Here is a 16,570-nt window from a genome sequence, read left to right as displayed (position 1 = left end):
TGCTAATGGAAACAACTTCCCTACATCCACCCTATCTAAGCCATTCATTATCTTGTAAGTTTCTATTAGATCTCCCCTCAACCTCCTAAACTCCAATGAATATAATCCCAGGATCCTCAGACGTTCATCGTATGTTAGGCCTACCATTCCTGGGATCATCCGTGTGAATCTCCGCTGGACCCGCTCCAGTGCCAGTATGTCCTTCCTGAGGTGTGGGGCCCAAAATTGCTCACAGTATTCTAAATGGGGCCTAACTAATGCTTTATAAAGCTTCAGAAGTACATCCCTGCTTTTCTATTCCAAGCCTCTTGAGATGAATGCCAACATTGCATTTGCTTTCTTAATTACGGACTCAACCTGCAAGTTTACCTTTAGAGAATCCTGGACTAGGACTCCCAAGTCCCTTTGCACTTCAGCATTATGAATTTTGTCACCGTTTAGAAAATAGTCCATGCCTCTATTCTTTTTTCCAAAGTGCAAGACCGCGCACTTGCCCACGTTGAATTTCATCAGCCATTTCTTGGACCACTCTCCTAAACTGTCTAAATCTTTCTGCAGCCTCCCCATCTCCTCCATACTACCTGCCCCTCCACCTATCTTTGTATCATCAGCAAACTTAGCCAGAATGCCCCCAGTCCCGTCATCTAGATCGTTAATATATAAAGAGAACAGCTGTGGCCCCAACACTGAACCCTGCGGGACACCACTCGTCACCGGTTGCCATTCCGAAAAATAACCTTTTATCCCAACTCTCTGCCTTCTGCCTGACAGCCAATCGTAAATCCATGTTGGTACCTTGCCTCGAATACCATGGGCCCTTATTTTACTCAGCATTTGATTCCAGCATTTTTCCGATAACAGATGTTAAGCTAACTGGCCTTTCGCTTCCTGCTTTGTTTCCCTCCTTTCATTGCTACAGCCAGAATGATGTTAGGCGTCCTGCTCCTATCTTCTATGTATCTATCTATCACATTGCAAGGAGATGTTGACAGACTAGGTGAATGGGATAATTGTGGCAGATGGAATTGAATGTAAAGAAGTGTGAGGTTATCCATTTTGGACCAATAAAGAATAGAGCAGAGTACTTTCTAACTGGAAAGAGGTTGGGTACAGTGGGTGTCCAAAGAGACTTGGGGGTTCAGGTGCAGAGATCCTAAAAATGCCACAAACAAGTGCAGAAAATCATCAAAAAAGGTAATGGAATACCGGCCTTTATATCCAGAGGATTGGAGTCATTTCATAGAATTTACAGTGCAGAAGGAGGCCATTTGGCCCATCGAGTCTGCACCGGCTCTTGGAAAGAGCACCCCACCCAAGGTCAACACCTCCACCCTATCCCCATAACCCAGTAACCCCACCCAACACTAAGGGCAATTTTGGACACTAAGGGCAATTTATCATAGCCAATCCACCTAACCTGCACATCTTTGGACTGTGGGAGGAAACCGGAGCACCCGGAGGAAATCCACGCACACACTGGGAGGATGTGCAGACTCCGCACAGACAGTGACCCAAGCCGGAATCGAACCTGGGACCCTGGAGCTGTGAAGCAATTGTGCTATCCACAATGCTACCGTGCTGCCCCCGTTATGCTGCAGCTTTACAAAACCCTGGTTAGACCCCACTTGGCATCACTGAGCAGTTCTGGGCACCACACAGTAGGAAGGCTATTTAGACCTTGGAGTGAGGGCAACTTAGGTTTACAAAAATAATACCTGGATTGCAGGGGTTGAGTTAAGAGGAGAGATTAGTCAGATTAGACCTGTTAAGGGGTGATCTGATCAAAGTCTTCAGGATATTAACAGGGAAAGACAGGATAGATAAAGATAAACTGTTTCCACTAATTGGAGATTCTAAAACTAGGGGGACATAGTCTAAACATTAGGACCAGTCCGTTCAGGAGAGATGTTGGGAAGAATTCTTCAAGGGTGGTAGAGGTTTGGGACTCTCTCCCACACACTGCAGTTGAAGCTGGAACATTATTCATTTTAAATCTGAGATATATTTTTGTTGAGCAAAGATATGAAGGGATGTGGACCAAAGGCAGGTACATGGAGTTAGGTCACAGATCAGCCATGATCTCATTGAATGGCAGGACAGGCTCGAGGGGCTGAATGGCCTACTCCTGTCCCTATGTATCCTGTGCCTTCACCCCCTGATATAATTTGGAGTGAATTGAATTGTCTGACAATTGACATCCATGACAGTGGGGGCCTCATTGGTGCTTTAGAACTGAAAGTTTTCAAATGATTGAAAATGTTGCTCGTTTAGTATCCAGAAATATTTTAAAAACTGGTGAGGCATTGACATTCCAGTAAGTTGCAAAAATTGTCCCTTGCCACTAGAGTATTTGCTGTTCATGATGTCTGCTGTATTCCAGCGTTTTATTAAAGACTTGGACACACTTGATTCGGTAATTGCTACATCCTCTGTGTTCTTTCAACTGTTTGCGCTTCAACAACTTTCTGCTTTAAACTTTTGCCATTCTCCCACAGGAAATTTCTCTGAAAATCCAATTCCTGAGGTTACTTCAGAGCTTCAGTGATCACCATGAGTGAGTATTTGGAAAGGATCATTTTCAGTATCACTGTGTAATGGTGGATATAGTCACTTACCAGGGGCCACTTCAGTGTCTGAACTTGTAAAGTACTGTAGGCCTTGGGGAGAGAATAAAAAGATTGGCTAGGGACTTCCGGTGATTGGGATGTGCTGAGTAGTCGCACATAAGGTGGCTCTCCTCCTATGAACCCGAAAACAAGCTCTTTCATCCACAATAGCCCGCTAATACAAGAAAAAAAATATCCCTGCCTCTCAACCAACATCAACATGAAAGAAGATGCCGAACAACAGCCACTCCAGAGGCCGTGTAGAAACCAGGAAGTGTAAAAAGCCAGGAGAAGCAAATAGCTGAGCCAGCAGTCACAAGGTGACGAAACTCAGGCCGCGCCAGAACGAGAAGGACCGACCCGCTGCACAAGGTGCCCCACCCTCGCCAGGGGGTGGCTGAAGGATGTTTCTCTCAAAGGAACTGAGAGAACACAGAGGAAACAAAAACTGATATCTCATCAGATCAAATGTGTCCTGGAGAATGGGCTGGAGAAACAGCAGCAGGGACAGTGATGAAAAGATCATCCAAAGAGACTTTATTTACTAAATCAATTAACCAACTCAAGGAACACTTGCGCGGGAGTGCACTGCCTCGATCTGAGGACAGGAGGTGAAATAGAGGAAAGAAAGAGCGAGGGAAGCAGAGCGCAGGAAAGGGTGAGGAGAACCGGTAGGGAGCACAGAGAGCGGGCGACAGGAGAATACTTAACCAACCGGGGGGGGGTCCACCACACTAGTGGGGGTCCACCACACTAGCGGGGAAGCTAGCATGGGGAAGCATGAAGGAAAGAGGCCACAGTGCATCTCTTGCATGGGGGAGAGCGCCTGGCAAAGGGGGGTAAACATCAACGGGGGAATGACTAGGGGAAGGAGTAAAGGGAAGGGAGCATTGGCGGGATGAAGGGAAGTACCCAATGATAGCGAGGGCATCAGGCTGGCTGCAACAGGCCACATGTGACGACTTGGAACACACAGGCACTGCAAACAATCACTTTGGACGGCCTCCCAACAAAAGGGAAACCCTGGTGTGCAGGGGCACGTCCACCAGGTAAGTTTGGTTGATCCCACAGGAGGGGGGACAAAGCCCCCCCATCAGGATAGTCACCTATGTGTGGGAACTCCATGGCCCAGTGAAGAAATCCAGAATCTTCGTCCACCTGAAAAGTATGAAAGCCGACATAGTGATCCTCCAACAGACGCACCTGAGAGAGAAGGACCGATTGCGGGTAAGGAAGGCTCGGTGGGACAGATTTACCACTCCTGCTACGGGACAACGGCTAGGGTGAGGAAGGTTGGGGACCCAGCAGGAAATGAGCATCTACTGGAGAATGCAGGACAAGAAGCTGCAACTGATGTAAATAACAAAAGACAACTGATATGTATATATATTCTTTTTTTTCTTTTTCCTTTCTGTTTTCAATGTATGTTCAGCCTTTGTTTTGTATAAAAAAACCTTTAATAAAAACATTTTAAAAAGAAAAGATTGGTTAGGGTGGCACAGCGGCTCTGGTGAGGACACTGGTTCGATCCCGGCCCCGGGTCACTGTCCGTGTGGAGTTTGCACATTCTCCCCGTGTCTGCATGGGTCTCACACCCACAGCTCCAAGATGTGCAGGTTAGGTGGATTGGCCACTCTGAATTGCCCCTCAATTGGAAAAAAAAAAAATAATTAGCTACTCTAAATTAAAAAAAAAGATTGGTTGATCCAGCCCCAGTTTGTATTCTCAAATTATCCAGGTGTATCACCGGAACCCCATAGCAATTTGCCACTGTTATAACCTGCCTGAATCCTATTGGCAGGAGACAGTTGGTTATCCCATGACTTACTTTGGGGAGTGACAGCTCCCCCAGTGAGGGGGGTAGGGGCAATCACGCATAGTTGCAAGTGTATAAATAGAGCTTGCCAGTGTGGTACCGGCTAGAGAAGGAAACCGTGGTAATTACTGCTGCTGTATGCATATTGTTGTAAATAAAGTTACTTTCTGTTTGACTCTACAAACTCGTGCTGGATTCTTCGTGGCCCTCACAAAACTAGCGACGAGGGTTAAAGTGGATAGCTGTCTCCGCTGCTGAGGCCACCTCCTCGGACTTTTGTTGGATACAAGTTGGAAGTTTTTTTTCTGTTGCACCATGCCTCTTTATGGACATTTGGATGTCTTTGATGCTGCGCTGGAAAGTTGGAACCAGTACGCACAACGGATGCATTACTACCGGGCGAATAACATCACTGAAAAAGTGCGGCAGGTGGTCATTTTGCTCACCGCCTGTGGTGCACATACATTTCATAGATCATTGAATTTACAGTGCAGAAGGAGGCCATTCGGCCCATCGAGTCTGCACCGGCTCTTGGAAAGAGCACCCTACCCAAGGTCAACACCTCCACCCTATCCCCATAAACCCAGTAACCCCACTAAGGGCAATTTTGGACACTAAGGGCAATTTATCATGGCCAATCCACCTAACCCGCACATCATTGGACTGTGGGAGGAAACCGGAGCACCCGGAGGAAACCCACGCACACACGGGGAGGATGTGCAGACTCCGCACAAGACAGTGACCCAAGCCGGGAATCGAACCTGGGACCCTGGAGCTGTGAAGCAATTGTGCTATCCACAATGCTACCGTGCTGCCCTGGATAATTTGGGGTGATGAGTGTTACATACCCAGCTGCACCCGACAGTAAAACTTTGATCAACTTGTGACTTTGTTGGGGCAACATTTAAATCCACACCCGGCCACGATAGTCCAACTTTACCGGTTTAACACCGCAGAGAGGACCCGAAGAGAATCCCTTGCTGAGTTTTTATCCAGGCTATGCAGGATTGCGGAATACTGTGAATCCTGGTTTCGCACAGGGCTAAATCGCTGGCTTTGAAAGCAGACTAAGGCAGGCCAGCAGCACGGTTCAATTCCCGTACCAGCCTCTCTGAACAGGTGCCGGAATGTGGCGACGAGGGGCTTTTCACAGTAACTTCATTTGAAGCCTACTTGTGACAATAAGCGATTTTCATTTCGTATGGTGACACTTTGTCAGAGATGTTATGAGACCATTTGGGTTGCGGCATCAACAATGCGGCCACCCAGTTTGCCGAGCCGACATTGACTTTTCAACAGGCCATTCAGATAGGGAGAGCCCAGAACGGGGAGTGCAGGAGCTGCAAGGAATGGAGGGGCACACCTTGATGCGCACCCCTTTCCAGTAGCATCTCCCCATCCCCGCTGTACCTTGTACCTAAGGACCTGAAGGGAACCTTCTCTGAACCGACGGACGAGGAAATGTGTCCGTGTCGGACTTGTGGGCGCCGACCCTAGCGTGGACACCGGTCCTGGCCACGTCAGAGGGGCTGTCATTCCAGCAGGAGCTGGGGCCAGTCCAGGGCCCGTATCTTCCATTTGGATGAATCCAAGGATCCTGCACCTGAGGATGTGGAGACGGAAGCGACTGCAGCTGCATTGTGTGGCAGTTCCCCGTGTGGTCCCCATTAAGGTGACCGTACGAGTCAATGGCCACCCACTTGAGATAGAGTTGGACACTGGCGCAGCGGTCTCCATGGTTGAACAGAAGACGTTTTACTTAATCAAGCAGGGTGTACAGACCCTTGCATTGACCGATACACCGGCCAGGTTGGCCACTTATATGGGGGAACCATTGGACATTGCTGGGACTACGATGACTCCTGTTGCTTACAGATGCCAACAGGGGCATTTCCCGCTTATAGTGGTACGAGGCCACGGGCCCAGTCTGTTGGGTCGGGACTGGTTGCGCCATTTGTGGCTGCAGTGGCAGCACATTCTTCAAACAGGTTCTGGAGATTTGACAGAGGTACTAGGATGATACGCAGAAGTATTCCAGCTCGATTTGGGGAAGGTAAAAGGGGCCGTAGTCCATATCCAGATTGACCCGGAAGCCGTGCCGCACTATTTCCGGGCGTGCCTGATGCCTTGTGCCTTGAGAAAGTAGAAGTGGCGCTCACTCGTCTGGAGTCCCTGGGTATCAGCCCGTCCGTTTCGCTGACTGGGCAGCGCCGGTCGTACCGATAATGAAGCCAAATAATTTGGTTCGCTTGTGCGGAGACTATAAACTAGCGGTGAAGACAGCTTCCCGGCTCGACCCATGTCCCGCGTAGAGGATCTTTACGCGAAGCTTGCAGGCGGACTCGCGTTCGCGAAATTGGATATGAGTCACGCCTACCCACAGTTGGAGCTGGACCCTGCCTCCCGTCCATATTTACAATCAATACGTACGGGCCTGTTGAGATACACCGTTGTCCTTTAGAGTGTCCTCTGTCTGTGAAATGTTCCACCCATCATGGAGAGCACCAGCCACGTGTCGCTGTTTATTTAGACAACATCTTGATTACGGGAATTTCGGAGCAAGAACATTTGGATAATTTGGAGACTGTGCTTAAACGCTTCTCAGAGGTTGGAGTCAGTTTACGTTGTGCAAAGAGTGACTTTCAGGCGAAGGAAGGATCTACCTCGGTTATCGGGTGGACCCCGCTGCGGAGCAGGTGCGTGCAATCCAACAGGCTCCCACTCCGACGGACGCTTAGGGTCTTCGTTGTTCTCTGGCCTCGTAAATTACCACGGGACGTTTCTCCCCAATCTGCCAACTGGCCCCGTTGCACCTCCTGTTGAAGAGGAATCATGCCTAGGTTTGGGGTTGGCAGCAAGAATCCACTTTTCAGCAGGTAAAGCAACAATTGTCGTCATCCGGATTATTAACTCACTATGATCCTGCAAAGCCTTTGCTCATCACGTGCGATGCCTCCCCATCTGGTGCTGGGGCCATCCTGTCACACACGGTGGGGTACGGAGCTGTCCGATAGCTTTCGCCTCCCGCGCATTGACTGCAATGGAAAAGAACAAATAGATTGAGAAGGAGGGCCTGGCAGTGGTCTTTGCGGTGAAGCGCTTCCACCACTATGTTTATGGCCGCCACTTCACTATCGTCACCGATCATAAGTCTCTGCTTGGATTTCACAGAGTGGATAAGCCAATTCTGCCCATTGCTTCCGCCCGGACCCAGGGCTGGGCTTTGTTGCTCGCTGCCTACAGGTATTCTTTAGAGCATAAACCAGGGACCCAGATGGAAAATGCCAATGCACTGAGCCGGTTGCATTTGTCGACTGGCCCCTTGTTGACCCCCACAACAGGTGAGGTGGTTACAACCCTGAATTTTTTGGACTTATTGCCTGTCACGGCATCGCAGATGCGTGAGTGGACCCAGACAGATCCAGGCCTATCCAAGGTTTGGCACGTAGTCCTGTGTGGCGGGCAGCATAGACAGCTCCCAGGCGAGTTGCGGGCATTTTCCTCCAAGCTGTCAGAATTCAGCGTTGAAGATGGTATCCTCTTGTGGGGGACACTTGTGGTCTGCCCAGATGAAGGGCAGGAGCTGATCATAACTCCAGGCCAACATTTTCATTTTGGTCACGCACGGATGACCTTTATGTCTAGTGGCCAGGCCTCAATGCCAACATTGAGAAGGTGGCCCAAAACCGCTCCGTTTGCCAAGAGCATCAGAAGATTCCGCCGGCCACACCCCAACATCACTGGGAATGGCCAGACAGATTTCGCCGGCCCTTTTCAAGGATCCATGTTCCTTTTATTGATCGATACCCAATCGAAGTGACTCGAGGTGCATAGGATGGCGGGAACAACATCCTGCGCAACCATAGAGGAATGGCAGGGGCCTGGCCCTTCTCTGCATCTGCCAATCTGGCAATTTGTACCCGGAGACCTTGTGTTTGTTCAGAATTTTCCTGGTGGTGCCCAGTGTGCCCCCGGCATTATCCTTCAAATGCATCCAATCTCTTACCAGGTGCTAACCCAGGGCTGTGTTCAATGTAAGCATTTAGACCACATTCCGTCCAGAAGGCTGCCTCGTCCACAGATTCCCCATCTCCGGAAATCTCTTCTCCAGCTGCAGCAGCTACCGGATTCGGATACAGTGGATGCTCATCCTTGATATCTCCCTTTGGCACTGCACTCGCGTCTGCTCGGTTCGCTACAGAAACCCATGGATACACTGACTCTGAGATGGCGGAGGGTCTCGACTCGACTCCAAGGTTCTCGACTAGACTCCAAGATGGACATGCAGGACACCTCCGAAGGGAAGCCCTCGGTTCCACGGTCTGCGGACTTGCAGCCGTTATGCCGTTCCTCTCTGAAGCGCCATTTGCCTTCTCGTTATACGCCAGCCGATCCAGCACCTCTTGTGAATGATACCCAGCCTGCTGTAAAACTAGTCCGACGCCCTCCTTCGCCAGGGTCTTTGGTGGATATTGTATATTCTACTGGTGCTAATGGTGCTTTTGAAGATTGTTGTATATTTAGTTCAGTCTCCATCTGTTTTCATTTGTTTTTAACAATTTCCCACCTTGAAAATATGAAAAATGTATTTTTCCAATGCCACCTCTGCAATTATTTTATCAACTCCCTCGCCTCTACCTTTATCTCCCAGAAACACCTGCACTGAATATTTTTGATTTGCTGCTGTCAACCTCCCAATTCTGTGGCACGTCTGAACATTAAATCCAAAACCTGTGATAATAGTGCGACAGATTAAAGCAGCAATCCCTCAGACTAGCAGATTTCTGACTGAATGGCCTATCCGTACCATGTTTAATCACTGGCCTAATAGATTAGACAATATAAATTCCATCTGATTTTGATTCCTGAATGTTATGTGGTTTTCAGGAATAGGTACCTATTATTGAACAGCCAGGAGCTGAATGAACTTGGTGCAATCTCACTCAAAGCTAACATTCCTGAGGTAGAAGCAGTTGTCAACACTGACAGGTAAGCTGATCATTGAGCTGACTTGCTATGTACATGAAGACTAACCATTTCACTACTTAAAGTAGGAAGACATATCCATTAATGCTGAAGTAACTCTGATTCTATGAAGCAATTGTAAATTAAAAACACCATTTGGTTTAAAGCCTCTGTTCAGGATGGTGCCTAGCTTACTGAAGGTTGCGGCTGCACCATCCAGGCAAATGACAAGAGTTCTGTAAATTCTTTAGTTAAGCCTTGTAAAGACAGTGAAGAGGATTTGGAAGTCAGTAGGTGAACTACGTGTCAAAGCACCAACTTCAGTCTAGTGCTGGTAGCTGTGATGTTGGTTGTGGCCAATTTGCTTCAGCATCGGATTAGAAGATTCTTCCCCTCAAATATTGATTTTGATGGACTTGGCAATGCTGGTGCCATTAAAAGACATGGGGAGATGGACTTTGTCTTGTTCAAGAGAGTCGTTCCCTCTCTGTCGTACAGCATAACTTAGCTGCCACTCAGTCCAAACATGGATTATATCCATGGCCTCCTATAGGCTGCACAGGCTAGAGTTATCACTCTGAAGGCTGGGAGGTTGCTGATTTTAAATTCAGTTGCTGGGTTGGTAACATCTCTCATGATTCCTCACTTAACGGAGTGGGCTGTGTGATGGCTATCATCTTCCACTTTGACCCATGCAACACAATTTCAACCCTGAAGAAGCTTGGAAAAATAAATGACCCTCACAAGAAGTTTAGGAGCAAACACCTTGTTTTTAAAAAAAAAAACACAACAGCACAGTAGGTCCCTGATTTCAACCGCCCGCTAAGATCATGGGCATCCCCAAACCACATCCATATAAAATCATAGCAGAAGCTGATAACCTCAATGTGTGGTTGTGGTCATGCAGAATAGACCATGGAATGCATACAGTCAAGTCTGACTCATAAATATGAGAGAGATACTACAGCAGTACACATCACCATTCCTGATGCAACATTATAGTTCCTGTTCTGAACCCAGCCATGCAAAAGAGGAATGTGGCTGCATGGATTGCTTAATTATTTGGAGGAGCTGTGATGGACGGCACAGGAGCACAGTGGTTAGCACTGTTTCTTCACATCGCCAGGGGCCCGGGTTCTATTCCCGCCTTGGATGACTGTGCGGAGTCTGCACGTTCTCCCCGTGTCTGCGTGGGTTTCCTCCGGGTGCTCCGGTTTCCTCCCACAAGTCCCGAAAGACGTGCTGTTAGGTAATTTGGACATTCTGAATTCTCCCTCTGTGTACCAGAACAGGCGCCAGAATGTGGTGACTAGGGGATTTTCACAGTAACTTCATTGCAGTGTTAATGTAAGCCTACTTGTGACAATAAAGATTATTATTATTCAAAATATGTGCAGGTTAGGAGGGGTTACGGTGATGGGGTGGAGAGTTCTTTCGGAGGGTCGGTGTGGACTCGATGGGCCGAAAGGTTTCCTTCTGCACTGCAGGATTTCTATGGTTCGAAGTGAAAGCGTTAAGTGCAGATACCAATCTGGTAAATTGGGAATAAGGCTTGTTCTTCGGAATGGCAAGAACATATCAATCATGGAAAATAGTTCATATATAAAAACATAGAAAATAGACGCAGGAGGAGGCCATTCGGCCCTTTGAACCTGCTAGCCATTCATTATGATCATGGCTGATTATCAAGTTCAATACCCTGATCCTGCCTTTTCTCTTTTCCCCCCCCCCATATCCCTTGATCCCTTTATCCCCAAGAGCTATAGCTAATCCCTTCTTGAAATTACACAACATTCTGGCCTCCACTACTTCCTGTGATAGTGAATTCCACAGGTTCACCAGTCTCTGGGTGAAGAAATTTCTCCTCGCCTCAGTCCTAAAAGGTTTACTTACCCCTTATCCTCAAACTATGACCCCCTAGTTCTGGACTCCCCCACCATCAGGAACATTCTTTCTGAATCTACCCTGTCTAATCCAGTTAGAATTTTATAAGTTTCTATGAGATCCCTTCTCATTCTTTTAAACTTGAGTAAATATAATCTTAACCGATTTAGTCTCCTCATATGACAGTCTTCTTCAGATGACATCACAACTGCACACATTATTCCAGGTGTGGCCTCACCGATGTCCTATACAATTGCAGTAAAACATCTCTATTCCTAGACTCTCATCCTCTCGCTACAAAGAGCAACATGCCATTTGCCTTCTTTATTGCCTGCTGTACCTGCGCACATACTTTCAACGACTGATGCACAAGGACACCCAAGGTCTCGCTGAGTATCCACATCTCTATTTGAATAGGTGCAAATTATAATCTGCCTTCCTATTTTTGCTAATGAAGTGGTAACATTTATCCACATTATGCTACATGTGCCCACTCAGCCTGTCCAAATCTCAGTGAAGCATCGCTGCATTCTCCTCAGCTCACCCTCCCACCCAACTTTGTATCACCTGTAAATTTGGAGATAATTTAGTTGCCTCGTCCAAATCATTCATATATAATGTGAACAGTTGGGGTCCTAGCACAGATCTCTGTGGTATCCCACTAGTCACTGCCTGCCTATCGGAAAAAGACCCATTTATTCCAACTTTGTGCTTCCTGTCTGTTAACCACCTTTCTATCCATCTCGACACTACCCATAATCCCATGCACTTTAACTTTACATAGTAATCTGCTATCATCTTCAAAGACTAAACATTCCGGAAGAATTTGTGTTTTAAAATACACCATTCATGGTGCTTAGAGTAGGAAGACACATCCATTAATGTTACTATGATTCGAAAATGAGTGTGCCCTGCTCCATAGAATCAAAGTAAATTTATTTGTGGACAATGAGTATGAATCATATTTCCGCTTTCCTAGAGCTCTGATTTGTGATGGGAAGAAAGGACTTCTGACAAGATTATTACAGGTGATGAAGAGAGAGCCTGCAGAATCCTCTTTCAGGTAGGTTTCCTTCCCCCACACCCCAAACCTCCAATCCTTTTCAGAAACTGCAGGTGTTTTTCTAATGACCCTTCCCTTTACCAGTAATAAAGGATATTATTTTACAATCACTTCTAGCATGTTCTCAATCGTGGATGCCAGGCTGCCTCTATCTCTGATTTATCCCTTTTTTCTTTGAAAATAGGTATGGCATGAGCTAACCTCAGTCTTATGGGGCTATCCTTGACTCTTCAATGGGCAAGGAGCTCACAGAGCACCGATTCCATCGCTTTGATCGCCCTCTGGATATCCAGACCTAGAGCTTGATCAATGTTGAGCTTTCCTGACCTATCCTGGATGATTTATGCACTTCAGTATTAATGCTTAATACTGAGTAGCCCCCATCTGAACATAAGCAGGCCAATCTATTTCCAGTTCATGCTAAGCATGTAGTTTAGGATGGATTTGGATTGGAGAATTGAGACTGTGTTGTGTGTTTGCTGTGGAATGTGCATTAAAGAGCGGGCCTACACCTTGGCTGAGTATGAGTTGTGATTATGACGGTGATGGCCTGTTTGCATTTTGCCACGTTATTTTATAGCCAAGGTGACAGTGCGATGTTACAAGTCCAAAGGTTGGGAGTGGTAATAAGGCTCTAATTGAAGGTTACACAGGTCGGTACTGACAGGACATGTAGTGCCTGTGGAACCATACCCAGTGGGTAATCCACTTGTAGGAAGAAGAAGGCAGACAATTGGTAAGAATTCAAGCTGGTTATATTGCTGTAATTCTGGTCTCATTCCTGGCAGATTCTGGCAGGCGAGAGCAGTTGAGAGTTTTCTACGGGGAGTGACATCTTATGCTGACCAAATGTTTCTTTTGAAACGTGGCCTGCTGGAGGTAAGGCTGCATTTTAACAATGTGAAAACATTGGTTAAATGGTCAAGCTACCTGCTGTTTGTGGAGAGTAAGAACAATTCCTTGTCTGCTCGATTGCCTGTCGTTGCCACTGAAGTGTATGTTTCTATTTCCAGCACATTCTTTTCTGCATTATCGACAGCGAGTGTAAGTCGAGGGATGTGTTGCAGAGTTATTTTGACCTTTTGGGTGAGCTGATGAAATTCAACATTGATGCCTTCAAGAGGTTTAATAAGTATGTAAACACAGACGAGAAGGTGAGTGAACTGCACAGCTTGATCTGCAAGTTAGCATCTACCTGATTTATATTTGCTTGTTTAATAAGTATTTGCTTTAAGGATTTTGAAAGATGCTTGTATTTCATTTATCAGTAAAAGTGACGACAACGCTGTATAATTGCTGGAAAACTCCAGCTGATCCACTGATTCCCTTTAGAAAAGAAAACCTGTCACCCATGCCCAGATTGTGCCTGTATGAGGCACTTGTATTGACTCTGGCTGACTGTCTATCTGAATTGGTCCAGCAAAGCTCCTCATTGAACTTCTTAGTACGTTCTCATGGCAACAAATGCCAGTCCAGCCAACACTGCCCACAAACAGAATGAATCAGCAAAATGATTGACAAAGTTGGCTTGATGGTTGAATACATTTGGCCTCTTAAGCTTTGCCAATCCCTAGTTGCTAGTTGTCTGCTGGTGCTAATGGGAAGCACGGTAGCATTGTGGATAGCACAATCGCTTCACAGCTCCAGGGTCCCCGGTTCGATTCCGGCTTGGGTCACTGTCTGTGCGGAGTCTGCACATCCTCCCCGTGTGTGCGTGGGTTTCCTCCGGGTGCTCCGGTGTCCTCCCACAGTCCAAAGATGTGCAGGTTAGGTGGATTGGCCATGATAAATTGCCCTTAGTGTCCAAAATTGCCCTTGGTGTTGGGTGGGGTTACTGGGTTATGGGGATGGGGTGAAGGTGTTGACTTTGGGTAGGGTGCTCGTTCCAAGAGCCGGTGCAGACTCGATGGGCCGAATGGCCGCCTCCTGCACTGTAAATTCTATGTAAAATGGTGCATGTCATCCCCCATGTTGCTGCCCTCTCCAGTTGAGCCACCCCACACCCCCTGGAGCAGGGCTTTTGGCCTCCATTCAGAAGGAGAGATCAACCTGTGACTTGGAATGTTTCCTGCCATTCACCCTGACTCAGCACTGGGAGCAGGGAATTCCTCTCGAGCCCCTGTGTTGGAAGGTTGGTGAAGGTGTGAGTGTTCTGATAGGAGAAAGCAGTGCTGCTGGTCTCCAGGTACCACCGGGTGCATGCCCCAGAAGACCGGATTGCTCTATGGCCCTTGACGTTCCGTTGGCCAAACACCGCTGACTCCAAAATGTTTTAATGGATAACGACAAAAAGCCTCAGGACAGTAACAACGCCAGGGGAAGGAGAAAGTTTCCCTTTGGACTGCCCCAATCAGAAAGCCTTGGTCCAAAGTCCTGAAATTAAACTTGTTCGGTGATTGCATTCTTTTAAACAACATCTCCCACCTTTGTAATTGTATAATCCCCACTGTCATAGAATCATAGAATTTACAGTGCAGAAGGAGGCCATTCGGCCCATTGAGTCTGCACCGATCCTTGGAAAGAGCACCCTACTTAAGCCCACACCTCCACCCTATCTCTGTAACCCAGTAACCCCATCTAACCTTTTTTGGACACCAAGAGCAATTTATCATGGCCAATCCACCTGACCTGCACATCTTTGGACTGTGGGAGGAAAGCGGAGCACCCGGAGGAAACCCACGCAGACATGGGGAGAAAGTGCAAACTCCACACAGTTAACCGAGGCCGGAATTGAACCTGGAGCCGTGAGGCAGCAGTGCTAACCACTGTGCCGCCCCTGTCAACTCACTCATGCAATGTATCATGGCATGGGAGCTTGAAAAAGAATATTGAAGGCCGAGAGGAATAAGACTGAGAATAACACTAGCAAGTGGGTGAAAGGCCTGTTCCTGTGCTGGAACATTGATTTTTATTTTTAGAAGTGTTGTAGCCAAATGAAAGTGCTAAAAAGAAAGGGCCCTACTTTTTTTCATGTGGATGGAAGTTATCTGATGAGCAACTTGACCGTGACCACCTCCGTCAGTTACTGAGAAAAGCAAAGACTTTCCCTCAATTTAGCAAGAGTACATTTTAACCTATTTCCAGCTAGTAATGTTTTCAAACGTACTAACATCCACTAAAATAAAGTAAATCATGACACCGTGTGTCTTATTCAGTTTCAGATATTTTTGAATCAGATCAACAGTTCTTTAGTGGATTCCAACATGCTAGTTCGCTGTATTGTGTTGTCCTTGGACCGATTTGAGAGCCAAACAGATGCTGTAAAAGGTAAAATGAAAATGAAGTTGTCCTTTTACAAACAGTGGGAAGTTGAAATAATTTTTCAACGAGGCAGTTCATTCTGTCTCTGCCGCCCTCAGAAGGAGCTTGGCAAAGTATAAACTTTTCAGTGTCTCACAGACACAGATTTTTATTCCATTTATTGTGATAAACGAACAGCCAATCTAACAGCAAACGGGTCAAGAGTAGCATGCAGAGTTAATCTCGAGAGGTGTGAGTAAATGACCATAAAGCAGTGATGGGCAACCTAGGCTAGTGAGTGGCCCTCCTTCATCACGGGCTGCAAGATTGAAATCGGGACTTGTTCACTGACCATGACCCCATGAATAAGATTAAACACATTTAATACACGCCAAATATTCCACAAGTTGTAGAAAATGCTGAATAATTTATATTAATAGAACTGTCATCAACTTCAAATGGTAAAAACAAAATGTATGTTGCACATTGATGCAGACTGAGTGCACGGCTCTCACAGTTGATATGTGCAATTAGCACACCCCTCGCTTCACTTGCACTTGCTTTATGTGCAAATCATTTCCGTCGTAGCAGTGGGAAAAAGCTATGCAGATGGAAATCAGTGAAATGTGGTAACTCTGCGTGTGGACAATGGTAACAAAATGTCTCCAAATCCAGATGGGTTGTATGTGGCCCTCAGGCTGCAGATTGCCCACCACAGCCTTAAAGGATCAAAGAGCCCAAGAAAACTGGAATCAAGCAAAAAAAACCCTCCCATACCTGGAGTCAATCTAGTGCACAGGAAAGTGACTGGTTTTTAGAGGCTATTTGCTGTAGTTCCAGGACATTACTGCAGGAGTTCCTCAGGATAGTGTCCTCGGTCCAGCCATCTTCAACTGCTTCATTCATGACCTTCCCACCATAAAGTTATGAGTGATGATCCTAATACGTTCAACTCCATTCAGAACTCTGATAATGAAGCATCCTGTCAGCATGAGA

At 46.9% G+C, this 16,570-nt stretch overlaps 1 protein-coding gene across 2 annotated transcripts in view; it reads left to right on the top strand.

The window, feature by feature from the left end:
* The window catches only part of LOC140428684 (short transient receptor potential channel 4-associated protein-like), a 140,874-nt gene that overhangs the window by 105,928 nt on the left and 18,376 nt on the right, over positions 1-16,570 (top strand). For both annotated transcript variants that reach the window (XM_072515416.1, XM_072515415.1), the window contains exons 11-16: positions 2,496-2,554; positions 9,310-9,411; positions 12,251-12,334; positions 13,123-13,213; positions 13,348-13,488; positions 15,490-15,601. In XM_072515416.1, the coding sequence (XP_072371517.1) occupies positions 2,496-2,554; positions 9,310-9,411; positions 12,251-12,334; positions 13,123-13,213; positions 13,348-13,488; positions 15,490-15,601 (589 nt within the window). The remainder of the gene's footprint in view (positions 1-2,495; positions 2,555-9,309; positions 9,412-12,250; positions 12,335-13,122; positions 13,214-13,347; positions 13,489-15,489; positions 15,602-16,570) is intronic.

The sequence above is a fragment of the Scyliorhinus torazame genome, chromosome 8 (genome assembly GCF_047496885.1).
Source record: "Scyliorhinus torazame isolate Kashiwa2021f chromosome 8, sScyTor2.1, whole genome shotgun sequence".
NCBI classification, from domain to species: domain Eukaryota; kingdom Metazoa; phylum Chordata; class Chondrichthyes; order Carcharhiniformes; family Scyliorhinidae; genus Scyliorhinus; species Scyliorhinus torazame.
The sequence above is the reverse complement of the archived record's forward strand: the minus strand, read 5'-3'. Positions and strand labels throughout refer to the sequence as shown.